The sequence below is a fragment of the Amphiura filiformis genome, chromosome 17 (genome assembly GCF_039555335.1).
Source record: "Amphiura filiformis chromosome 17, Afil_fr2py, whole genome shotgun sequence".
NCBI lineage: Eukaryota > Metazoa > Echinodermata > Ophiuroidea > Amphilepidida > Amphiuridae > Amphiura > Amphiura filiformis.
Genome location: NC_092644.1, coordinates 34199927 through 34227740, shown reverse-complemented (window position 1 = coordinate 34227740; position 27814 = coordinate 34199927). Strand labels below are relative to the sequence as shown.

Genomic DNA, 27814 nt, shown 5'->3' with positions numbered 1-27814 from the left:
AATAAATAAATAAATAAATAAATAAATAAATAAATAAATAAATAAATAAATAAATACATAAATAAATAAATAAATAAATAAATAAATAAATAAATAAATAAATAAATAAATAAATAAATAAATAAATAAATAAATAAATTATTAAAATTAAGTTTTTATTAAAATTAAACCCCAATATGTAACCTGTTTAAAACGTTTTGTGTTTACTGGAAAGCTATATGCCCAACTACGAGCTTATGATGCCAAAAGTTGTGAGTTTTTCTGGATTTACCGGGTAATTACCAAATATTGTTATGTCTTTTAATAATATTATTTCAAGTTCTTTATATGTTTTTATATTGTATTTGTCCGCTTTAGATCATCTTTCATACGATCTGTCCTGGGCTTATTGTATTCCTTTATTGGTCAATGGTTTTATATCATACGTATTTTGATAATAAAGTAAATAGAAAGGGCGGCCCATCTGCTGTGTCCTAGCAGGACATCGGTCAATATGAGACATTAAATATTAAATGCGAGGATCCAGAGGATACATGCCTGAGAAATATATAATAATTAAAGAAATGAAGCTCAGACAAACTGGCATTATAATAAAGGAGAGAAAAATAAAGGAGAGAAAAATCCGAACGGTTCTGATTTTTCTCTCCTTTATTATAATGCCAGTTTGTCTGAGCTTCATTTCTTTAATAATAATTGATAATAAAGTGATATGATCGCCGTAGAAAGAAACATCTAACTAGCAAATTGACTACTTTTTAAAACTAGTTTTATAAGATGTTTAATCTGATATATTTTATTACTGAAAAGCCTGAACATTAAACGTTGTCGACTTTGTCGCAGTATTTCAGTTATATTCAGTGATGTCAGCAATCCGGTGTGCTTCATATCCACCTTCCACGAGCTTCAGAATAATGAGTTGTCTGAAAAATACAATCAAAGAAAAACTTTATATTAGTTCCACGGTAACTCCAATACCACTTACAAAGCAAATCTTATTTTATGATTTGAATTTTGGCACTGCCCAAGAAGATTTAAATAGTTTACCCTCATTGACTGATATAATTTAATCTAGACAAATATCACCAAAGCATCCTACACCAATAAATATATATTTTAAATATGGCTATATCGGCTACGTTCTTACAATAAATTGCATGCATGAAAGCAGTATAACATGTAGGCTACACCAAATGTCCCACGTGCGGCTACTCAGTGTTGGGCTTTTGAACGCTTATTAGTTGGTTTCATCAATTGCATTTAAACATATCTTTTGGAAGTCGTGCCCGTCAGGAAGCTTAAAGCTTATTATTCAGTATTAAAATGTGATGCGATCAAGCAAAATCAGTCGGAACTCGGAAATATTGATTTTAAGATATAGCCAAACAAAGGAAATATTTGGGGTTTTCTGCAAAATGCAGCTTTGTAAATGCTTTTACTATCTTATAAGAAACTTAAAATTGAATATTTCCGAGTTCTGACTGATTTTGCTTGATCGCATTTCAAATGACAACAACAACAAATCTTTAAAACAGCTGTTTCAATTTTCTTAGAATGTTCACAGTAGGCACAATGCACATGTAAAAAAGCAACAATGTGACGCGTGCGTTCTCTTGCAAAAAGTCGTATACCTGCATGATAATGAAACCTAGTTGAAATGTCAAAAATGTAAACTGGTCAATTCCAGCGAAAGCGGGACAAAATTCTCTCTATGTTAACTTTCCACTTTAAAATGTCATTAATAAAGGAGATGGAGCATATCATGTCACGTCCAATGTGCTCTCTTTGTGCATATAGGCCTTTACTAGCAAGTCATACCAGGGGACAAGTTATGATAGCTTAAATGAATTGGCGTTACCCACGAATTCAAAGATAAAGCACCATATATGTCATTGAATGTCCTTCAATCAAAATGAAATTATTACCGTTAGAAAGACGTTTGCATGATCTCTCATCATATGTAAAACGATTGAATTCCACCAAAGTTTGTGGACTCTAGAGGCCATTAAGTCAATTTGGCTAATAATTTTGTTACCCGCGTGTCAAAAATAAAATGATCGTTCTGAAAAATATTAAATGAATATGCCATAAATGACTATATCATGAAACGAAGTTTCGTTCTATAATTCTGAGGTCCAAGTGATTATTTTATGCAAATACGTTTTACCCATAAAATTCCATAAAATCAAATTTGATGTTACCCACGTATCAACTGTTACCCACGAGTCCAGCAAATATAATTGCCATAACTTAAATTAACATTTAATGACTTTGGACACTGAATTTAGTTTGAAAAGCGCTTAAAATTGTAAATCGTAAAAATATGTTCACCGCTTTAAAAAAGAATCTACGACGGTTTAAACTTTTGTTACCCACGAATCCCGAATAGATGCTAACCTTGAAAAATAAGGAGATTGTTTATTTTAAGTTTAAATCAGCACATATTCAAGCCATGGGTATGCTATAATTTTGACAGTACTTACAGTTTATACACCTAAGAAACGCAAATTCCAAACGGTACTATAGTACTTATAGCTTTACCCACGAATTCGGCGTTACCCACGAATCCAAGGATTTACTGGTAAATTATATGTTTCTTATGCATCTTAACATTTTGAAAACATGCGAAATAGGTTCCAAAACAGTCCTATTTAATAGCGTCCTCTTGAAGGTATACTGAAGCTGCATCATGAAGTTTTGATTGATTATCCTAAATTACCATTTTTGGGGTAAATGCAATTGGTTAGAGAAACGGGAATCATTGAAACACAATGGAGGAATAACTGCATGGTGGTTTCCAACCTTCTGTAATATTTTCTATTTTGCCGCTTACTAATACATACCTTCAAATATGTGTTACCCACGAACATTTTGGTTACCCACGAATCCCTACTTAAATTATAGTTAACAATGTATTGATAGTGTTTTAGTTCATAGGAACTGTCAAACACGAGTTAATAGAATATTGCAGCATGAAAATATGGAATGATTTTACTAAAATAATAATATAAAACTGTTTGCTCTGTCTATTTGAATTTGGCAACTTCATTTTTCTCAAAATTTTTATACCCAAAATGCCATAATGATCCATTCTAAATATTCCATGTAGTCTGTATTTTGATTAAAATTCATTTTAGTGCCATTGCAGCCTGAATTATTGACATACGGAAAAGTATTTTATATTTTTATTTTAAAAAATTAATAGGAATTGCTATTTTCCAGACGCTGTTACCCACGAATCCATCAGAGATCCTCATCCTGCGACGAGATACAAAATCTAACTTTATATTTATATGAAGCATTTATTCTAATCTTTCGAAATAATACAGTAATGTTAAATGACAGCCACTTTGGAAAGAGTTCGAAGAATTGACACAATCTTAACTGTACACCTGGTTCTTTCTTAAAATTTGTAATAACCAAAATATTTCTTTGTAGATATATGTAATAAAATTCTATTTTACGTTCAAAGTCTTCACCGATTTCTAGTGTATATGAGTCACATATAAAATATTGAAAGATATTAAAGAAAGTGAAATTTTATGGCGTACAACAGGTGAAAAATGCTTGAATTCGTGGGTAACATGCATATGTGCATTTAACACTTTATTTGGTCTAGCAAGAAAAGTTATTTTTCAATCCGATGGCACTTCCACCTGATGATTCACTAGACATGATCGTCTCATTTGATAAGTCTAGAATTGAAAAGGAAAACATTTTCAAAATGGCCCCCAGAGAGAATTTTGGCCCGCTTTGGCTGGAATTGACCAACTGGGCTGTTTGGAGAGGGTCGGTGTACGGATGTGTGGGAGTGGACTTGTAAATTAGACGAACACCCGAAAATAGCAGAGTAACCGAGGACACCCAGCAGCCGGGCGTATGGCAAACAACGTAATATAAGAACACCGAAATTATTGTTAGCAGGTTAGTGAGTCCTCGGTTTGGCACCTAGCTTCTGATGTGCAAGCTTATAGCAATTGAAGGGGTGTTGGGCAGACCGCAAATGTATAATGAGCCATCAAATTAAAATGCGAGATTCTTCTCCCATTCAATGTCTGGATTGTAAAACAAGGGATGTCGTCTGCGCTCTTCTAATTTGATTTATAAAATGTCCGGCCCAAACCAAGCTGACTTACCTAGACACACCCATGCTGTTGTTATCTTTGTCAAAATATTGCGCGACAACAATGACTTGAATGTAATCATTTTCCAGCAGTTCAAAATCACCCTTTATGTTCTTCACGCTATCCTTCCCGGAAGCAAACATATCGTTATATGCGTCACGAACAGCTAATACATAACAAAAAAATAGGCAGTAATATTATAAGGGCTGTGCAATAATGATGGGGTTAAAATTTCCAAACGGCTCGCTCCCAGCCCGGTAAAAATCTCTTGCCCCTCCCCCTCTCGATTTGAGCTCCCTCCCCTTGCACATGCCAAATTTTGGGGATCCCAATTTGCAAACATTAATGGTCTAGCGCAGCGAGCAGGAAAATTTGCACATTTAAGCGTTTCCGTACTGTTTTCCTAAGCGTTTTCAGAGCGTCTTATTTAAAAGGCGCGCCATATATAAATGTGTGCCAACAATCGCTTGCCCCCCCCCGGCTTGTTAAAATTGCCCCCCCACATTTTACCCACCCACCAGGGCTCATAATTATTACACAGACCCTAATCATGATGAAGAAAAGAAGAAGAAGAGGAGGAGGAGGAGGAGGAGGAGGAAGAAGAAGAAGACAGACAGATAGAGACATTTATTTATTTATTTATTTATTTATTTATTTATTTATTTATTTATTTATTTATTTATTTATTTATTTATTTATTTATTTATTAAATTATTTATTTATTTATTTAATTATTTATTTTATTTATTTATTATATGCTTCATCACTTTGTGATATACAATTACAAAGACAAATATATTATATATAAATATTGCACCTACCAATCAAGACAAAGTAAATAGAATACAATGCCAGCGAAAAGAATGGGACAAACAGGTGCAAAATCACCTCTAGGACCATCCCACCGTTCGATTTGTTTTTCGGGGAAAAAAACAAGACAGCCCCAATAAGCCTGCAATTCGAGCATCTGCAGTAAGAGCTCCAAGAGCATGTATTCAAAGAACAAAAATTTTGAGTCAAATGAGAATTCAAAAATCCAACCACCCCGGATTTGAAGGAAGAAAATGAACCGGCTGTCCTTGTAGACAAAGGGAGTTGATTCCAAACCTGCACAATGCGATTAAAATAAAAAGTCATGTGCGCTTCGGTTTTGCAACGTTGAATTTTAAGTTTAAATGGATCGGAAGATAATCTAGTGGTGTGATGGTCCTGCCCATTCCCTTGGCAAAATTTAACATAATTATTGATATTATTATCATAGTGACCCTCCCTACATGTGTAAAAAAACAAGAGATCCCCTTTGTCTCGCCTGAGAGTAAGGGGAAGTAAGTCCAAATTGGTAAACCTCTCCTTATAATCCTGATCAGGATAATGTAAGATGAATTTGGTAGCTCGTCTTTGAACACCTTCCAACATCTGGATGTTGTGTTTGGATGTACCGCTCCAAAGACAGCTACCATACACAAGATCACTTCTGATCAAGGAACTATAAAGAGTTAACTTTTTCTGGGGCTTTGAACCCTACTCTACGCATGATCATGCCCATCTTATAATTGCATTTATTGGCAACTCTATTAATATGGGTATCCCAGACAAGTTTAGCTGATATGTCGACACCCCAATCTTTGATGGTATCAATTTTACTGAGAGTTGTGCCATTCAAGGAAGTGACCTGGCATATATACATGATAGAAGGGTAAAAATTAAGCTCCCAGGTATTATTCCAATTGACTAGAGCATTTATGTCTGACTGATGCTGCTCACAATCTGAAGGGTTTTTTTGCATTAATAAACACTTAGCATCGTCGGCAAATAAAGCAATCTTAGAATGTTGGGCAACACTGGGCAGGTCGTTTATGTATAAAACCAGACCAGAATGAAAACCAAAAGACCGGAGTTTGTAAAATTATCTATTTAATTTTATAGTTGATTTCATATTTTGTATATTGATAAGTTTGTAGTTTTTATAAATGCTGTATTGTGCGTTAGGCGCCTAGAGGCCGCTTGGTATGTAATAGTGCGCTCTTAATAAATGTCTTATTATTATTATTATTATTATTATTATTATTATTATTATTATTATAAGAGTAATTTATGACAAACACTGTCGAAAGCTTTGGAAAAATCAAGATAAACAATATTGACCTGCCCAGCGTTGTCCAAGGCTGCACTGACTTCATGAAAAAATTCAAGAAGCTGAGTGGCAGTGGAACGCCCTTGTATAAAAAGCCTTGTTGAAGATGATAGAGCCTCTCTTTTATATGAGGAAAACCCAAATTGACAATTGCTCTCTCCATGATCTTCCCACATAAAACAAAGTAAAGATTCTGGCCTGTAATTTCTAACAAGTTGTTTGCCGGCCTTTTTATAAACCGGTATTACATTGACTGCAAGCCATTCCTGAGGTGATTTACCTTCACTCAGAGACAAGTTAAAAATATGGCATAAGGGTGAAACAATTTGATATGCACATTCCTTTAGGATACGTGGTGATATACCGTCCGGGCCTGATGCTTTGGAAACATTCAAATTTTTCAGAATATCACGTACATCATCATGTTCAAAGATGGGAATAATTATTTGGAAAGTTTAGATCAATTCTTTGGTTTTTGGAAATACAGAAAAGAAATAACTGTTAAAGAGAGTAGCCTTTTCTTTAGCAGAGGAAGCGGTTACACCATTGGTATCATTGATGACCTGGGCAAGGATTTTGATCTGGTTTTAGATCTAAAAAATGACCAAAAACGTTTTGGATTTTCCAGAAGCGTAGACCCAAAATCATCAATGTACAGGTCAAATTTAACAGCAATCACATTTTTCAGGCGATTACGAAGTTTCCGAAACTTTAACAAGTGATGCTCAGAATTCCAGAATATTTTACATGCATTACGGGATGGGATGAAATTAATTAAGTTGCGTCAGTAAAAATAGAATTTATTACATCACAGAAAGACAGTTCAACAAGGGGTACATTATTCATATTTCTGCAGCCTTCGATCTTGGTCAAGTTGAAGTCACCAATAACATGAAACTGATAAAATCATAATTCAGGGGCAACTTAAGACAAAACAAGCTGCAAATTTTGAACAAATGCATCCACGCAACCATCTGGCTCTCTGTAATACAATGACCATTTTTTTACTCTTGGTATATCTTATTTCCAACACCATGATTTCATCATTATCAGGTTCGAGGTCTGGTCTATGTAGCGACATAATATTATTTTTTATTGCACATAAGAGGCCACCACCTTTGGTCTTCCAGTGATAATATCTGTCTTTACGGTACAAAATATAGTCCGAATCAGAGAGTTCCGCATCATTAACATTGCTGTTATGCAATGTTTCCGTGGTACATATAATCATAGACTTTTTTTGATTGAGTTGCACAGTAATCCCTGATTTTAATTAAATGTTTCTTTTTTCTTATGGTTTTAATACGACGTTTCAATCCCAGAATAAATCCCACGTTGAGATCCATCGTCAGGAAAATTCATCGGAGGAAAGTCCGTCATCACTGACTGACTATCAAAGCTCAAGTTCAAATCTGAGAAATGGGTAGGTCCTGGGTTCAAATTGATGTCACCAGCCAATAGGTTGACTATAATGAATTGGGGGATGACCCCTCGGGTAGCCAAAAAACGGTGTAGAAATATAACCTTCAGTCCTCTACCCTCATGAGGATTCAATACACAACTGAATGAAATGGTATAAGCTTCAGATAATGTTGGTATGTGTGCATCAAACGTAGAAAAATGTCGGTTATTGACCCGTTCCCCGCACTCCGTGCATCCGCGGGTATCATGCTTGTCGCTGAAAGTTAAAAACACCCCCTTTTTCATCTCCTTTCCCGAAGTTTTTATAGCACATTTGACACCCCTTTTTTAGCGATTTCGCGAATTATTTGCCCTTCGACAATACCCCTATTTTCGCTCAAACGCGAACGATATTTCTAATATACCCTTTTCTGGCAGAAACGCGTAGACTGCTCGATGAAAATACCTTTTTTTCAATTTCGCGAACATGTGGCTTGAAAAAACACCCCTTTTTGTGTGTTTTACGAATCATGTTTCTTCATCTGAAAACACCCCTTATTTCGCGAAATTTGCGACGAGCATGAATACCCGCGGATGCACGGATGCGGGGACCGGGGTTATTATGTTACACATATTTGTATATGATGGCAGAGTGTAAATAAACCAAGAAAAAAAAAAAAGTGCAAACTTGGAGGAGTAGCTTTAGAAGTCATTTTAATAAGCTAATGTTAAGTTGGCAGACCAGCTGCAGCTTTAAAAAGTTTGGTGGTAATCTTAGTTCAATGAGGAACAGAATTCAGCAGTCATGTAAGCTTACAAGTTGACAAGGTAACAGAATTTTGAGAGACAGACAGACAGACACACGGACGGACGGAGGGACGGAGGGACACCCAGACAGACTGACAGACAGACAGACAACAATTAGGGTCTCTGCGGTCGAGACTACCCCAGGACATTTCTCGTGGTAATAGTCCATCATTATACCAAGTATGAGCCCTGAGGCAACTTTGCTTCTGAGACGAAAATACCAACAGGGATCGGAAGCACGACCCAATCCATCCGTGTGCAATGAGCCAGGTCTGTTACGGCTTAATGTCCATGCTCAGATCGAAACAAACTTGACAGGGACCCAATACACACATACCGTAAAATTCCGTCTACAAGCATATATATGCCTCTAAACGAAGTTTTTTGGACACAAGAGACAAGAGGCAGACACTCTCAACAAAAACGTTATTTGGAGTTTGAACAACTATATTACTGATAAAGGCGGCTGTATAAACATGTATATTTGTAAGACCAATATATTGCGATGTTTTTGAGAAGGGTATTGGCCTTTCATATCTTTCGTTAAAAAAACCCTCGTTTCGAGGCATATATGCTTCTAGACGGAATTCTACGGTATTGTACATGGAAAACACTGTGACAATACGAAGTGTATTGTCACGGTGAAGACCGTGCTTGGAAGAGTATGCTGTATGCTAGCATACGTATGGTCACGGTGTATCACGTTGCCAAAATACCACGTACTTTAGTACCGTAATAGCGCCCTCTGTTGGTCATAATTCACTTTAAAACGTATTTTCAACGTAGTGAAGACTATTTTAGGTAATATAACACTATAGAATATAAGAACTAGTATTTTTAGAAGTTACATTTCAAGGTCGTTACATTAAGGTTACTCAAGGTTTTAAATTAAGGTTTTGTTTTTTGTTTTGTTTTTAATTAGAGACAGCCCGTCACCCTTAAGGTAACTCATTGTTGTTTGTAGATGCTGGGGCCCAATATCAACCAAAAACATCAAGGCCGCAGGGCCGGTAGGCCCGAGGCCGGAGACTCCATATACGACGACTAAACACTCAAAGTGGGAACCAAATATAAGGGCCCCGCAGGGCAAGAAAGCAAGAGTAACCTTAAGGATGACGAACTGATAACGAAAATTCTGTTATATTTACGGACAGCTCGTCACCTATTTCATAGGCCTACTTTTTCATTTTTTTACTCTTTACCCCATAATTTCCATCATTCTTCAGGCTTTGCCCTCTATCGGGTGCTAATTTATAGTTTAAGTTTGTTTGCTATTGTTTTTGGAGCCGGCAACCTTGAACAATATTGTCTTAGCAATATTGTCTTTTGCGATAACGCCCCGTAGCCACCATTTTTAACATACCAATATTCTGCTTTTTATATTCTATGGGTCGCATATTACCTCAAATATTTTTTCACTACGTTGAAAATACGTAATTATGACCAACATAGGGCGTTATTACTGTACTAAAGTACGTGGTATTTTGACAACGGTATACACCGTGACCATACGTATGCTAGCATACGGTCTTCACCGTGACAATACACTCAGGCCCTTGCAACTCCTATACCAGCGCAATACAGAAGAATTTGTTGCGCAAACAGCCCTGTGCCAAAAAAGTGCCATTTTTACACAGGGGTCCCCGCGCATTTGAAGCAGAAAAATTTTGCTGCCACCTAGAGAAGCCTACGTACGCATTGTTAGTGGTTACGCGTACTATTATAAAGACTTTACACGCCTGCGACACTCAAATGTGACTCTCGTGCATAGTCTCCTACACAACCAGTTAATTACGTGGACCTGACACTCGTCCTGATACAGTCTGGCCCGCGCTCGAGACTAGGTATATGTGCCTCTTGCACTGTCCTCACATCGGTATAGGCCGTTTGCACGTTAATTGTTACAGGCAAGTGATTGTACGAGGTGTCTTATCTCATAATTATAATATCCAGTCTGGACTTACTTGAAAATGACTAAATTCGGGCGAGATTCAGGTTTCTGCAAAACAAGATGGCCGGTTTTTCACAGAAGAGCCGGAAGTGAGTGAAATTGGTGAGTAAATTGCCTCAAATCATGCTTCAAATGTATGGTTTGTGTATTTTGTTTATTTTTCTAAAAGTAAATGACATTATTTTGCCTACTTGCTTTTGTCTGCCCATGAAAATGTCAGAAAACATGAAATTTTAAGGCAGTAAATCGGCGTCTGTGGAGGCACCGTACAATACATACCGGTGTATGCAATGTAGGCCTATAATGGCAATAATACTAGGGTTTCTGTGCATGCACAAGAATCCCTTGTAAAGCTTATGAATATCATGTCTTTTTTAGTGTCTTCACAGCCGAGTATTAAATGAATAAGCCTATATTTTGGCCTACAGTTTACCGAACGTTTTTGTTTTATTTGTTCAGGTAATGACAACCCAGCACCAGGGCCTGACCTGGGCCTAGCTCGTTCACGTAGCGGTTTCGTTGTCCCACTGGCCTACTTACAAACGTAGATTGCCTGGCGATCGGAGTGTTATCGTCAGAGAGCACCTCGGACTAGCCTGGGCCTGGCTGAATAACCGTCCTGGCCAAGAAAGCCTATATTACTACATGTACTACTATACTGGGTTTCAAAGAAGAACGCATGAATAGCACTCCCGGGTCTTGCTCAGATTGACACGAGCGCCCTGTTAATGAGTGACATACGCGGAGCTTTGCGTGTCCTTCCAAGCCAAGGACGCTGGTCTGCGCCTACCAGCGTGACACGTCTTCTTCTTTTTTGATGTTACTCCGCGACCGCAATGATGCACCAGATTTGGAATCACGCGCAGAGGAAATAGGTAGTGCGCAATTAGATTATCTTAGTCGCTTGAGTTCCTTTCGTTGCTAAGCAGTGTCGGCTTCACTACGTGAACCAAAGTCACAGGTCTAGGTACCGTACTTGTTTGTCTGGGCGAATACCCCCAATTTTTCTCCCCATAGCTGACGACGCGATTATATGTGGCGGTATAATAGGGGTCCTGGTTCTCCTTCTCTAATTCTGTGATGGCCAATTCCATGCCAAAAGTGCCTTTTGTAACGTCCGTAACAAATTTTGGAACATTATTGCTCAAAACAGGAGCATTTATTTCAAACTTGCTAATCATGCCTCCATAGATTGATGTCAGACCTTGTTCAGCAGAGATGCCAGAAATCAATAATCAGTTGATCGAGCAGGGTGATTTCGATGGTGTTTACACAGCCGTCATTGACTGTCATTCATTTTCGGTTTAATCGGTTATTTCGGTGTTTTATTTTCGGTGGCGGTGGTGGGTGTTTTACTGACACCGCTACACGTTACGTAACACTCTATCAACAGTGTAGGACGGTACAGGAGTATTAATTTCAAACTTGCTTTTCATGTTTATACATAGAATGGAGTAAAAAAAAATAAAACACAGAACTGAATGGAGATTTAAGGATATGTACCATCTGTCAAAAAGGCAGGCACTTTCGCGTAACGTCCGTAACGCTCGTTTCTAATTTCTGTAGCTAATTAACTAAGAAAGCCAAAACAAAATTGCTTCATTATATTGAACATTAGAGTGTGTACTAGTAGCATACTAAGAATTAAAGTGTTATCCTAACAGCAAACATGTGTGCTATTTACTTAAAAGTTGCCAGTTGCATGTATCTGTAACGTCCGTAACGGTGGAATTGGCCTGATGTGAACTTAGTTTGCTTGAGACGACTAGCTTCGGCCTTCGCATCATTTGAGTTTGAATTTGCTCATCAAAATATTAAACACCGACCGATATATGCATGGCGAGTTTAGAGTCCAAGCTGTCAAAATGCAGAATAAATAGCATGTGGCCAATTCCATGCCAAAAGTGCCTTTTGTAACGTCCGTAACAAAATTTTGGAACATTATTAATATTAGTTTCAAACTTGCTAATCATGCCTCCATAGATTGATGTCAGACCTACTGTACTTCAAGATATTAAAGAAAAAAATCTGAGGAAGCACCTTGACAGTGTTTTTTTTTCATTATGTTAAACATTACGGACGTTACATTTGAGATAAAATGTAACGTCCGTAACACTAAATCAACAGTGTAGGACGATACAGGATTATTAATTTCAAACTTGCTTTTCATGTTTACATAGAATGGAGTCAGGGCTTGCTCAATATAGTAATCAGAAAAAAATAAAACACAGAACTGAATGGAGATTTAAGGATATGTACCATCTGTCAAAAAAGCAGGCACTTTCACGTAACGTCCGTAACGCTCGTTTCTAATTCATGTAGCTAATTAACTAAGAAAGTCAAAACAAAACTGCTTCATTGTATTGAACATTAGAGTGTAGCATATTAAGAAATAAAGTGTTACCCTAACAGCAAACATGTGTGCTATTTACTAAAAGTTGCATGTATCTGTAACGTCCGTAACGGAGGAATTGGCCTTAAGGCCGTATAAAATTGGTTCTCGTCCCCTACCCCAATTTCTGGGATTTGTCCGATTTTTTAAATAGATTTTTCAAATTATTTTAGACTTCGGAATGATTTATGAAATCTTCTTACATATAAATAAGTTTATTAGCGAACAAGGATTTTTGTGGTACTCTAGGGGTTTATCCTCAGAATTTCACATAAATTGAAAAAAAAGGCCTCATCGTTTCCTCGAGACTGAAAACTACTGACAATGCTAATTTTACATTGAAGAAAACCCTCCCTCCCTCCTGTGCGATTGCATCAAAATTCAAATTTATAGATGAACTGATGTCATTGACATGTCAGGGTGAAATGGTGCAGTACTTTCAGTTCGCTAAATGATTTCGTAATTATTAACTGATCATATGCTTGTATTGTTTGCAGATGATGGAATATCAATGTGTTTTGGATTGATTTGATTTCTATGAAGAATCTGTGAAGACACAGTGGATGGTAAGTAGATCCATGAATGCCAACAGCAACTTACCCATGGAGACAACAATCGAGAATTCAGAACATTATTATTATTATTATTATTATTATTATTATATGTGTACAAATGGTGAAATCAAGAATATGAATAAAGTTAGAAAATTGGGATTAAAATCTCTTGTAAAATTATAATTTCTTTTCAGTATCAGATTCATTTAATAAATCCTAGAACAAACTTTCTTCTTGTAAGTGGTGTAGCTAGTTTTGTAGTGTGAGGGGGGCAAAACCAAATATTCCCCCATTTGTCTATTTTGTGTCCCATTGTGCGGGGGGAGGGCAAGACAAATTTCATCCCCATTTGTCAATTTGTGTCACATTTTACACTTTACTCTTCGCTGTCCCCATTTTATACCTGAAAAGGTTTGGGAGGGGGCACTCTGTCTCTCTTGGCTATGCCAATACTTAATTAAAATAAATTGGGATCTTTTAAAGGTAAGAGACTTCAGTGAACTGATCGGTTATATTTTAAAGTTTTAGGGGCCTGAGCTTTTGATCCTAGCAGGATCTTTATCTCTGCCTTTGATAAAGATCCTGCTAGGATCGAAAGCTCAGCCCCCTAAAATTTTGAAATTTTACTTAACAGGCTATTTTTGTGGATAAGCAGTTTACAACAGCTCACTTTTTAACGGTTATATTTTAAGAAGTCTCACAGCAAAGTTAAGTGAAGGGTGAGAAAAACTTCACATGGTAATTTCATGAAGATAATTCATCGCATGAAATTTGTGTTGTTACATTTCATCCATGCAAATTGCATGCAATAGCTTAGCTGAGACCTATTTTTAAAAATATCAAAATGTTTTCTGTTTAATTCACTTTTTAATATATTCTTATTATTTCTTTCTGTTTTACAGGGAAATGTACAGCCACCATGGTTTCAGGAAAAGCAACACAATTTGTGACTCAAGAGACTGAGCATATTCTTTCTTGTTGATAAATGCAATCTACTAGTACTACATTTTTGCTACAAAATTCTTTAATGACACTATAAATTGGTTTTGGTTAAAGCACAATCTTTCATGAATCTCTAAATTAGGAAGTAAATGGCATTTTATCTGACTTAAGATGGACTAATAACCTACAAATGTTATAAATTTTACAATATTGTAATGTATCATATGAATACACCAGGTAAGTGCAATTATAACAATAGTCCATGGTTACATTCAAAAAGCTGGGTGGAATATTTTATAATAATTATAATATTCTTGCAGATGTTTAAACCTGGTCATGGTACCTCCTCAACCATCCTGCCTGGCTTCATCTGTTTTCCTTTAAAATTTTTTGTTTGTATATGAATATAAAATTGGAAAAGCAGATCACCCATAGAGGCTACATCAAGATGATGTGAAGGTCAGGAGGTGTCATAAAATAGACTGGTCACTACTCACTAACATATTTGAGACCCTTGTAAAATAGAGGATAGGCAGGTCCAATATACATCTGCAGTATCCACCAAGCAGTGGCGGCACCAGGAATGTTTTTTCATTTTCATGGGGTGGGGGAAAAGTAAATTTCAGGAGGGGCAAAATCAACAGATTTTGCACAAAATTGCCACAGAAAGTTGAAATGTGTGTGATTTGAGGTTTTTGTCTCAAAAGTGGTGGGGAGAAACTGGGGGGGGGGGCAAATGACCCCCTTGCCCCCCTGCAGTGCCGCCACTGCCACCAAGACAAAATATTGGACATGCCTATCCTCATATTACACCAGACTTTAGATGGTAGCTTTAGCTAAATTCCTCAAGTACAGCTGCTAAGCTCCCAAACAGGGAGCCATTGAAACATGGCAAATCCACAATCATGAAGTACAAGGTCCAATGTTGATTTTAAGATGTGGAACCATTTTGGATTTGACCCCTGGTGACCACAAAAAGGTAATACAGGGGTTAAAAATTGACAATGCTCCAAAAAGAGACATACCAAATTACTCCTGATTACAAGGATTGAAACAAGATAAAGTTTGTGATATCTATGACCTATCGTTATGGAGTTATCGTACAAAAAACACATATACAGGTAAAATGTCACTTTTTTTTTATTTTTTTGTGCAGGGGTAAAATTTCAACTTGCTCCAATTTTGAAAAACATGGTGGCAAATTGTTTGTGTAGATGACCCAAATCAGAAAAAGAATAGTTTTGCCTATAAATGTGTTCACATACTGAAATAGAGGTCAAATGCCATTGGATGGCCTTAAGGAGGCTGTGTACTCTCAGATACGCATGTAGTAAAAGTGCCATAACTTTGTAATTATTCATAAGACATATAAAAGTATACATTTTTATGAAGGCAAGACATCAATAAATCTTAATATAAATACAGATTTGGGGTAAAAACAACAATTATGAAGAAAATAACAAAAAGTGAGTTTTTGGCAATATTTGTTAGGTACATCATAACAAAAAAACACTCTTTCCAAAATATTTTATGTTGTTTTTAGCTCAATCTTGAGGCTCCATTCCAAAAACGTTTTTTTATTTTTTTGATATTGGCCTTATTTTGTGAGATATTGACCATATAAGGCATCAAATTGAACTTTTAAAATTCACAAACGCCTATTTGCACAAAATGATGCCTAAAATTGGAAATAAACCAAAATATAAAAAAATGAGAAAACCGTTTCTTAAGTCGATCATGCTTTTTATGAGGAGCATAATTGCTTACCTGTAGATGCTGTATTTATTGAGTTATCGTGTACCTAAATCGTCATTTTACCGAGAAAATGAACATCGAAATAAAGGCTGTTGAAGTTTAAAGTGGTCACATTTTGCACTTGGATCAAGCTTACAGAAGAATGCGGCAGTTCTCGTTTTTCTACCTTACATTACGTTAACATCGGGTAAATCCACAGCCCTTGAGAAGTTTGGCGAAATCTATTCATATCTTGATGTTTAAATCACGGAAAGAACTTGAAAAAATTCACATTTTATCAGCTAAAAGCGGAGCCATTTGACCGCTAGGGTTTTGTGAAATCAGTGCTTCCGTGGTGTTTCCATAAGATGCGCCGCGCATGCAGATAAGCGTCGGCGTATGCGTAGCGTATTTGTGCGTTACCAAATTGCGCGATACGCGTTAACGCGATGCGTTGTTGCGCAGCGTGTATCCTGCTGGTACAACAAAGATTTTCTTTCCTTTTAAATTTCAAACACGAGTGGAATAGTGAAATAAAATCCTTAAATATTGCAGTTGGAGTTTACAAATCTGGATTTTCATTCCTTGTATTTATAAAAAACATACCAAAGTACAAACATATCAAAAAAACTCAATTTCGCGAAAGAAACAATGTCCAGAGTACACAGCCGCGTTAAGCCATTGTTGATCTTTGACTTCCATTGCACATAACAAGTAAACAGTTAAGAAGGCAAGTTCTATATCATTTTTTGATATTTATGTCAAGATGAGCAATTTTACACCATTTTTGCTAAAATCAGAGTCAGTTGAAATTTTTACAAAAAAAAAAAAAAATGTGATATTTTGCCTATAAAATGTTGTTTTTGTAGGATATGCTATGTTACGATAGGTAATTTTTAATCCTTGTGATCAGATGAGTAATTTGGAATATCTGTCAATAAAATCAGCAATTTTTATTAATTACCACTGTATGACCTTTTGTGACCTCGGGAGGACACCAAGGGTCAAATCAAAATAGTTCCACGTCTTACATGTAAAATCAACATTGGACCTTGTACTTCGGGGTGCACCACTCAGTCCGACACAACACTAGCCCGACTACACAAATTCCCTGTACTTACGGGTGCATATGTCTGAAAATAAAAACCGCTGCAACAGTCCGACACCATGCTAGTCCAAAACTGAAAACCATAGCACTAGTCCGCAACTGTGAACCACAGCACAAGTCTGAATCCGAAAAACACTGCGCTAGACATAATCTTCAGATTCGGACTAGCGCAGTGTTTTTCAGTTTCACACTAGCCCAATGGTTTCAGTTTCGGACCTATAGGGAATTTGTGTAGTCGGACTAGCGCAGTGTCGGAATGAAGGAGTGTTTTCCCGACTCGGACTAGCGGTAGCGGCATGTCGGACTGAAAAAGTGTTTCAGATTCGGACTAGCAGCATGATGGACGGGTACAGTGTATTTCAGATTCGGACTAGCGGCGTGTCGTGCTAGCGCTCTGTACTCTATATTTAATGTGGAAAATTTTTCAGTGCTTTAGCTAAGCAGCTGTACTATACTGTATGTACTCCCAGATCCACACGCCAAGGCTACTAATCACTACAAGTACGACTAAGTTTATTAACATCCAAAACTCAAAATGTTGCTAGTGAAGGTTTATAGTGAAAGTTTACGCAATAAATAAAATGATTACCAAAATGTACTTATGATTTGAAACTTTGCATTACATTTAGTGTACTCTAGATTTTTTTGATAACATAGCAGTATGGGCTGTGCAATAATTATGATCCCCCTCCGGACAATTTGATGTACCTTTCAACAAGATCGAATGATTTTTAAAGTTTGATAGTTTATGATTTTATGTGCATTCTGACTATAGCAAGATAGTACTTAGAATTTTTAAAGAAAAATACCCAATTTAAAAGTTGCACTTTACAGCGATCAATGGTTATTATGCAAGCATATTGTGGCATGTAAAACCCTGTCGTTGTCTTCACAGTGATTTCAAATTGAAACAATCGACTGTAACTTGTGGGCATTTTCTTTAAAAAAACACTTCTTGGCTGTTGCCAATACTGATTGACATGATTGGATGTATGTGTATCAAAATACACGTAAACAAACCATCATTCTTTATGTCAAATCATTGTGAACACGATTATTAGTTCTGAAGCTACAGGCGTTATAACAGTTGCATAGGCTTTGTACAAGTTCACTTTCTACATAAAATAACTACAAGAAACCTGTTTACTAATGCATTGACTTGCAACATTTATTCAGTTATATTGATATAGTTTAGATTAGAACATCACTTCTAAGTTGAGTGTTCCCCAGGTGCATGTGTCATTTTAACCAATCATATCCATTTTAACCAAGATTTTAAAAATCTTCCACAGTGGGAGCATGTTCTTGAAGTGGAATTGACTATATTTGAAGACCGATTTAAAAAGACTAGTTTGACATCCTGTCAACAAGACCGAGTTTGTACTGTGCAGGTCCGCAACCAATCATACCTCGCCTTTGCCCTGAAGTGGGATGCAAACCAGTCTTTTTAATTCGGTCTTCAATTATAGTGTTAATTATTTTGAAATCCATACTCTCCCTGTATATGACTTATAAATCTGTAATGTTCCACAACTGGAGTGGGTATTAAAAGTAATTCATACACTCCTATATCAAAGCAGCCAATCAGAAAAGCTGTTAGAAAAGTACGAAACATGCATTGATTGTGTATATTGTGCACTCCGCGTACTACAGCGCAGTGTTTCGCTTCAGCGTTCGCGTCGCGTAGAGATTGATTCATTTTTCGGGCGGGTTGATGCATTTATATTTGGTTCTTTTTCCAACATTTCTAGTGATAATTTGTTATATAAAAAAAGGAAAAATCATGTGGTTTTTTTCTTCTCGTGTATTAAATAGATTAATAAACTTGTATATACTGCCAAAGGTCCATGGTTCAGCTATGGTGCAGTAACCACTCTAGTTTAGTTTGTTGCTGGTATACATGCATCAAAAGTCTCCTGCACATAGTAAAAGTCCATCTGATGTTGAAAACGATGCCGCACAGTGCAACAATAATACCTCTAGGGCATATGATGGTGCTTTCACTTAAGGGGCTGGTACCACCGGGGTACCACATACAAATAGAAGAACTTGCGCTGACCATTCAATCAGAATCTGGGTGGATCTGTGAGCTCTGAAAAACAAAGAGAGAGAGAGAGAAAATTTTAAATGTTTTACATAACACATACAAAGAATTTAGGGGCATTTTAAGGGGGTACTACACCCCTGTAGTACATTTGTGACTAGTTTTGCATTTTTCTCAAAAAATAATAACACACCTTTACAAGGAATCCAATTACTACACTGAAATTTCAGTGACCCAAGACAAGCGGTTCAGTATATATGATAGGAAATGAGGTACATCCTAGCGGTACCTTACTTCTTATCATAAATAACAAACCGCTTGTCTTGGGTCACTGAAATTCCAGTGTATTAATTGGATTCCTTGCCCCTATAATAAATTTTTTTTATTAGTTTTTGAGAAAAATGCAAAATTGACACAAATTTACCACCTAGTACCCCTTTAAGTGTTTTCAATATTTAATAATTGGCACACACACCCTCATTAAGGTCATTGGTCATGTACAAACATATCATGTAGACAATATGGACTATAAACAAAAAAAAAACTGCTTAAAATCACAACTAGCTTACAAAACTTTATACTCTATATAATGTACACCAATATTTTACTTTTTATGCATAATTGACATCCGGAGGATGGGTTGGTACCAGTTGTGGTTGCAGTGTGGTAAATAAGCAAATGGCCCGGGCAAATCAGGCGGGCCCCAAGGCAAATTTTCATCGGGCCGCATTGATTTTAATGGGCTGCGGGCTTTACCACGATGTGTGGTTGTAGCACTAACCTCTCGATCACCACCATGGCCTGGGTTTATTCCTGCACTGAGTGCTGAAAGTGAGCATGGTAAATTGGTAATCGATCCATGACCATTCCTCCAAGGTTCTTCCCAAGGTACTCCAGTATTCTTTGTAGTTTGTACATTCTAAAAACTTCCTCAGTGGTGGTACAAAATTTGCATGGGCTTCCCCAGTCACACCCAAAAATCACAGAAAATTACACTATTTTTGAGAAAAAATTGGCAATTTTGCAAATCCCCCAATTTTGGAAATGATTTTAGGCTAATGAAATGAAATGATTAATTTCCCATCACATTTTTTTCCGTAAAATATGAGGTCATGATTTCATTATTCATTATTTTGGAAAATTTCATTATTGTCAAAACTTTCATTTCAAAACAGTTAACGCTGAGATCATCATTACAAACATTTTGCAACAGATTGAGAAAAGATTTGAATTTGTTTTTATTAAAATGAAAAGAAATTTCCAATCACTAGAAACATGATGAGGTAATCCTTAAATTTCCATTTTCTAAAAAAAATGCTGATTATGATCAGCAGGGGATGTCAAACATTTTGTTTTTTTTTTGAGAGTATCAATTTTGATTATTTCCATCTCAATTTTCAGATAATTGACTTTTTTATGAAAATAATGAAAGTTTTGGTCAAATTGAAAAGGTGACGAGGCGAGTGACGGAAAACTAATAATTTCACTACATAAGCCTTGTGATCATGCACTCCAAAGACCAAGACCTGGGAAAAATTAAGTTTCTGATACCTTTCATTCTTGCTCTGCTTCTGTGAGTGGGTTTTGAAAAGGAGTCATCAGCCATGGTTTCAAAGCATAGCCAGAATCTTTGTATACATCCATTCTCAAATGCTAAGAGAGTGTGCTGCTTGTCCATTGTGCCATGCCACATTGAGGATTGCAGACAAGTTGAACATTGAGACATTTTCCTGTATTTGTAAAAAATAGCGAAGATTGAAAATTAATTTATCTTTGAAATGTAATGAACATGTATTTTATAAGGCTGGGAGTAATACCGGAAAGGGAAATTGAGTTCTGCTCGAGATATGTAATGCCCAGGTACAAAAATGAGCTGCTTGACCCACTGCTCAATACCTGAAGGCCATTAGGCCCTTCGCACTTGATTATTAGTTTCCTGTTTAAGATTTTGAAAAAGGGACGAGGTGACTTTTAATTATTAATTATCTTTTATTTTCTTTATTTGGTTTGAACTATTACAAGCAATTATCGACTCGTTTTGACTAGGGTGGGCATTTAATTATTTCACAACAATATTTGATTTTATAAATAAGTGAAGGTGGAGTTGTACTCTTTGTTCATTCATCATTATTGTTGATATTATTAAAGTCAGAAAATGGCAAGTAGAAGTAGTTGAAAGTTATTTTGAAGGAGAAAATTGGAAATAAAAATAAAATAATTAATTATTTTGAGATTTTCAATTTTGGACGCGGGCGGTAAACAGGAAACTAATAATCAAGTGCGAAGGGCCTTATTTAACAATTCATAACCTCATGAATAAACGCGACACATGTGATCCAATCATTTTTGTTTATTAAGTAAAAAAGCAGAACACGGTTACTAATATTCAACAGTGGACCTCCACACCATCAGCGTAAATACTGTAAATACCTCTGCACGTGACGTCAAATATTCTCTCTGCTTGCGGCGTGCTGGCCACTATATTTGTATTTGGCGCTACCATATTTGCACAGATTGTGATTCACAAAATCTGTTATTGGTCGACGGTCGTCCTGTTTTAGCCTGTTCAATTTTTGTAAAGGCAAAATGTAACAGAATCTTGGAAGGTGCGGATTGAACATGTTGAAGGGCCCATATTGTATTCAAATTTGACATTTTTAAATGTACTTCTTGGCCAAGATTGCACACTATATGACGCTAGTGGCTCTGTGATACAAAATGTATACACACGCACATATAAATGTAGTAGAAGAAAGCATATCAAGGCATTTTAATAGCCAGATGAGTGTCTTTAAGGCGTCCAAAATGGTCAAAAATACCTCGGTTAAAAAAAAGGCAAAATGTTTGGATTTTTCACAATGGCAATGTCCTCCAAATAACCGATGCAGTTTATTATTAAAGTAAGTGTGCAGAGCATGTTAAAATTTTGATCATAAGTGTAAAGAAGGTCTTGTGAAGTGCTCAAAAATTTAGAATCAGATAACTAATGATTGTGCGTACATTTTGATCGAAAGTTATCAAGAATGCGTGCACAGCGCTTCGAAAATTTTGGGTCACCAGCCCTTAATAATTTTATAACCCCCTAATTTCGGTGTAAAAAAATTATAACCCCTCCCCGCCCCCTATTTTTGGTCTATGGCCTCACCAAGTATATTCATGACCCACCCTCTTCTGAAGAAAATGACAGTCCCTGCGTAATAACAGATTTAAGCTTACTTGGGCTTGGCAATGGCCAATGGCAATGCCACTTAAATATTACTAAAATCTACTGGTTAAATTTAGTACCTTTCATGTTGGTGACGGATGTAGATTTGCATGAGCGACACCAACTCCAAGCCAAGTCTGCTGTATACTGTTAGCATCTGCAGTCAATGTGATGAGCATTGATTCCTCCGGACCCAGTCATGCCAGTTAATGATGGATTACATTTAGATCAATGCATTGTTGCACCGTTGACGTTGTCATATATCGGACGTGTCGAACATGATAATTGATAATCTCTTTTTGCAACTAATTTTATCACCTTTTTGGCCTTATCTCATCCGCAGATGTACCTCAGTTTATGCAGTAGTTAATTCAGGATAATACATATTACAAAAACTTAGTCAAGATCATTTTTTTTTTTTTTTTTCGGATGAAATAACCGTATTTACTCCTCACAATTCAGCAAACATGCATGACATGACAACCTTTCGCGGGAAATTCCTTGTTTACATTGGTTCAAATGAATATTAATTAGATTGGCTGGATACGTCACACGAATTCATGGCCAATCTCATGAATAAGTAATAGCAGAAAAATGACGCTGCCATCAACGGCGACAATAACTACTATGACGTCACTGTCCTCAAATTGTACATGAGAGTTGCCATTCCACGCACTTCGTGCGTAACCGTCGATCTTCCTTGATACACTACGTATTGTCACAGTTTTACATACGTGAGGATCAGGTGTGACAGGATGGACAAACTTGTGCTTCAAACTACATATTAATGCAAAAACGTAGGTAAATTTAAAGTTGCCCATGACATGGTGTATTATTTCCTTAATGCATTGCAATGGTTAAAAATCATGATGTAAGTCTCAATAATATCGTTATGAACACGGAAAGTGCCGAATACGCAATATTGCTGTTCTGAGTAAACGGCGTTTGAAAATCTTGGTACCATTCCATTGGTCCTTCTAAAAATTTAGAACATTCGTGAGTACTCATTTAAAATGTATATTATAGAAGTGAATGTACACGAATTATTGGCAATAATAAATATGCATGTTCTGAAATAATCGATATATCCATCAAAAAGCGTTTTAAAGGCTATTCGGCTTTATGCTGTATCCTAAATGTATCTACCACTGCGCAGAGAGAGGTCGAATACGCATTCAACTACGTGTACACTATAGCACCACGCATTCTTGATTTGGGGTTTTTGTGTAGAAATTACTGGTTGTCCTAATGCTATCTTGTTATATAAGTTATAAATAGTCACCCTGTAATAATTAGCAAAAACTCGAGGATTTTAAAGTAAAATAACAATATTGGCCTATATTTTACGCATGATTTTCCGGGATTTTCCAATTTCACGGGCGCGCACACACATTATTAAACCACAGCAAATTCATGTGGGGAATGTATGTACTTATTTTGGTGTCAATGGATAGAAGATACCTACAGCTATACGGTGGTATCAAATATATTAGTATAGGACATGTACGGTAATATAGAAAATTCGGGGTTTCCAGCTATATAATACTATAGATCAACATGATTTGTACAACTAAAGTATACGATTCGTCTCCCTGCCGAATTCAATTATCGCACTCAATGCGATTCGTCGAAATCAAAATTCCAATAACTACGTCGATGAGTTAGATTTACCATTAATTTTGGTGGAAATAAAAAGTTAACTTTACGGTGATTTTCAGTAATCAACACTATTTTACTCCTGCATGACCTTGAACTCAAAATCCGTGTTTACTCTATCATGTCTATATAGACACCAGCTAATGTCAGTGTATATGTGTCAACCTTATCTCTGTACTATGTAATCTGTAGGAAAAGAAACATTTTGAAAGTATTTGTGTTTACCCCATAGACCCCAACTTTTTTTTTTCGCCGGGAAAGTATTTTTTTTTCAATTGTAATGTAAATTTTTATACAAAGTTGGGTGGGGAATTTTTTTTTTACTCATCAGTGAGGCAAAAATTTTTTTTTTCGTCTCACTAGTGGGCAAAGTTTTTTTTTTTCGTCTCACTAGTGGGCGAAGTTTTTTTTTGCAAAAAACTCCCATGCCCCCCCCCCTCCTGGAAATCTAATGGTGCGCCCCTAAGCATAATATCTACACATCGTTACACATCGTAGATAAAGAAGGTGTGTAATGATGTTAGTCGCCTATTATTTCTTATTTAGTTGGTTGATTTCTTGGTTTCTTGCTTGCTTGCTTCTGCCTATTTCGTTGAGTTGAATTGATTAACATCACAACTCAAACAGTAATGTTGATTTTCAATTGACTTTAAACCTTTCGCCCGTTATAATTTTAGAGTGCAAAAGGAAACTGATTTCAGATTCATTTTTAAATTGGATGTCTTTGTGTTTTATTTATACTTTGATTTCGCCAATTTCGTACTGGGCAACATAAACCACACCATGTGAAACTTACCCTCTCTACCTCGTAGGATCCCTAAGTCTTGATGCATAAACACACAATCTCCTGTGTATTTCTTTGCTATCGCTGCAGCATCGTGAAGATTAAAGAGCTCTTCGAATTCCCTCAACCCTTCATCACCATTTGGCTTTTTATCGTCCTTGCCTTTAGGCAGCGTTTCGTCTTCAAACCAGTGATTACCTATAATATTAATAATAATAATATTCATACCAATGAGTTAGAATCAAAGACTATGCCTACCGACTCCGCCATGTTGGCGTATCGCTCATGGAGGCCAATTAGTGTACGAGGCACAGTGTCATCGACCCTATATCTTCATGGCAGAAATCGCCATGGTAGGTTGAATCCACAGCCACGATTGGCCATTTCGTCGTCCGTATTCCATAGTGGCGTATAGTGGGGCGCCGCGAATAAACAACTTTTCGAGAAAATCGGGTTTGAAGAAATGCCAATTTAAAATCGAGTTGTGTAAATCAGACATTCATTATATTTTGTAAATGATGTGAAATTTCTGTAGTAAACTAAATAGATTTTATTGTTATATATTTTCAAAAGAAATAAATACATACTATTGCTGGCAAACTGAAAATAAAACTATACGTCACTATGGAAAACGAACAAAACGCAACACCCTAACCTAACGTTAACCGTACGCCACCTCGGTCGCCGTGTAATCCCTATGGCGTTACTTTTCGTCGTTCGTATTCCATAGTGGCGTATAGGCCCGATACGCGTACGCCACTATGACATACGATGTTTTTCATTTTTGCCGATATTTCATAATTATAAAATGTGTATAAAAAGTGGCGTATGGTCGATACGCCACTATGGAATACAAAAAATGTCACTTTGTAACTATACGCCACATTTAATTAATTAATTACTAATTAATTAGCTAATTATGACTGATGAGACTTAGAAAAAATGAAAGAGAACATCATTAAAAACATATGTGCCAATTTTCAAAAAATTGACCAAAAATCACTATACGCCACTATGGAATACAGCCGACGATTTGGTTCAGACCTTTGAAGCTCTTTGAGACGAATAATTAGTCGAGGGACATGACTAAGGCTACTCACAATAGCCGGGTAATTGTTCTTGGTTGTGCGTGAATAAGCTTGTATACCCCATTGAGGTCAATGGTCATTGACTTTTATACTGCCTAGTAGTGAGTGCAGCTGTACTACACGATGTAGTCCATACAGGACCAACGCAATATAAAATTAGAGTTTTGGTCCGATTTTGAGTTCAAAGCGCACGGCCAATTTTCAAAGCGCATTCTAGCGACCATCATATTTGTTCAACACGTATTTTCAAGTGTATGAGACCACATCTGGTTTCTTGAGAAAAATTCATTTACGGGAGATATTCATCATTTTCTAACCCGGTATCCGAAGATTTTCGTCTGATATCAAAACCGTGCATAGCAATTCACGTGTATCCATCCCGTGTATTCATTTTAGTGTCTTTGCTGCACCAAATAATTATTAGCCAGGCGGTGTCGGTGTGCGAGGCGGCTTCTAAACTTGACCGCCGACATTCTATTGTTTAGCTATACATATTATCCAGATTTTCATATAATGAATTGGACACGAAATGGATCTATATTAATTAATTAAACAAGGTTGTGATGTGAAGAATATGTTTGCAAGTCGACTGCAAAATATGCTTGGCTATTTAATTTCTGGATGTTGTTTTGACAGTGTTCATTCAGTTTTTATTCTTATACGGTACATATAATACATTTAAAAATACGAAGCTTTAAAAGACCTATATATTCTTGTAAGAAGAAGCAGCATTAACATAAGAAAGAGTTTCATATATTTTTAAATGCTTAACTACACTGAGCTTGATTGAAGTATGGGACATACATAACTTTATGGTTTCAGAACTGAACTGGGAAAATGCTTTTAAATATATAATTAGTAATAATTCATTTCATTTTTACAAGGCCTATGCATTAGGCAATTTTTAACATAATACTTAAAACTATGTTTTCCCTTCACATTTAATATAGCAACGTGCTTGTTTGAACAATGTTGACGATACATGTATCTATGCTTAAAATAAACACGATAAATAGCATTTTCATATTTGAACCATTGTAAAATATTTGAGAACTTCAGGATTCTGCACTTCGCAAATTCGATGAAAATTTTTCGATTTTATTTTTGCATATATGAATTTGTATTTTCAAATAGGTTCTAAATTCAAGGCTACGTAAATTTGGCTGTACAATTTGCGAAATTTGTTGCACAATGTGCGAAATTGGATGCACTATTTAGAAATTTGAATGCGTATTAATGAAATAGATTGCACAATCGCTAAATTGAAATCGAGAATGTAAGCGTTCTTGTAATTTCGTTCGAAAAGGAATGACCCTTATACTAAACTGAACGACCAAACATTGTACAAGACCTCGTTACATCGTTACAGTCTGTTACGATCAGGGTAATTAGCCCGATTGTTGGATACACCTGCCCGTCTTGTAAACAATGCCCCGACCAGCTATCTATGGCGACAACCCCCCCCCCTCCCTCTTCACCAGATCACTTGCGCCTGGCCGAAGTTTCGTCAACGTCATCTTCTAGATTTCACATGCTAATGCCAAGAAATGCTGAACAAAAAGATTTTTTTTTTAAAGCATCGATTAAAAATTGAAAAGAAAGCAGACATATTCTTACCTTGTTTCCTGTACTTTGCATTGACATTGCAAGATGTCAAGATTCCAGCCGAAATTATTAGGGCAAATAGTGTGATCTTCATCATAAACAAGTATTGTTCTTGACTGATTGGGAAGAGTATACAATATGGTGACAACACCAGGTCAACAATTATATTTGTACAGACGGAAACGAACCGATAGAAAATAATACGTCCTGTAGCGAATCACGTGGAAATATACACGCACTTGTTTATAATATCAGGCGTCAGATTACAAATAAACTGAATAAATATTC

The 27814-nt window shown here is 36.3% G+C and overlaps 1 protein-coding gene and 2 long non-coding RNA genes across 4 annotated transcripts; 1 reads left to right on the top strand and 2 right to left on the bottom strand.

Moving 5' to 3' along the window:
- Positions 1-646: 646 nt before the first annotated feature.
- On the bottom strand, positions 647-27665 carry LOC140138411 (uncharacterized). Its single transcript, XM_072160307.1, has 4 exons — positions 27539-27665; positions 24846-25031; positions 4134-4287; positions 647-920 (listed from the first exon to the last, which is right to left on the bottom strand). The coding sequence occupies exons 1-4, from the start codon at positions 27621-27623 to the stop codon at positions 845-847; spliced, it is 501 nt and encodes a 166-aa protein (XP_072016408.1). The 5' UTR covers positions 27624-27665; the 3' UTR covers positions 647-844.
- On the top strand, positions 10367-15440 carry LOC140137673 (uncharacterized). Of its 2 annotated transcripts, none has more exons than XR_011856881.1 (3): positions 10367-10516; positions 13304-13372; positions 14263-15440. It is a non-coding gene; the product is annotated as an uncharacterized lncRNA (long non-coding RNA). The 2 variants fall into 2 exon arrangements; XR_011856882.1 differs by lacking the exon at positions 10367-10516 and adding an exon at positions 11086-11289.
- On the bottom strand, positions 18843-22776 carry LOC140138410 (uncharacterized). The gene is made up of 3 exons (XR_011856994.1): positions 22474-22776; positions 20740-20918; positions 18843-19236 (listed from the first exon to the last, which is right to left on the bottom strand). It is a non-coding gene; the product is annotated as an uncharacterized lncRNA (long non-coding RNA).
- Positions 27666-27814: the final 149 nt, after the last annotated feature.

Excerpts from the sequence above, each read along its gene's own strand:
- LOC140138411 (XM_072160307.1), bottom strand. The coding sequence starts at position 27,623 with ATGATGAAGATCACACTATTTGCCCTAATAATTTCGGCTGGAATCTTG. Across the intron at positions 25,032-27,538 it reads TGCAAAGTACAGGAAACAAG|GTAATCACTGGTTTGAAGAC; the intron begins GTAAGAATATGT and ends TTAATATTATAG. Across the intron at positions 4,288-24,845 it reads GATCCTACGAGGTAGAGAGG|CTGTTCGTGACGCATATAAC; the intron begins GTAAGTTTCACA and ends GTTATGTATTAG.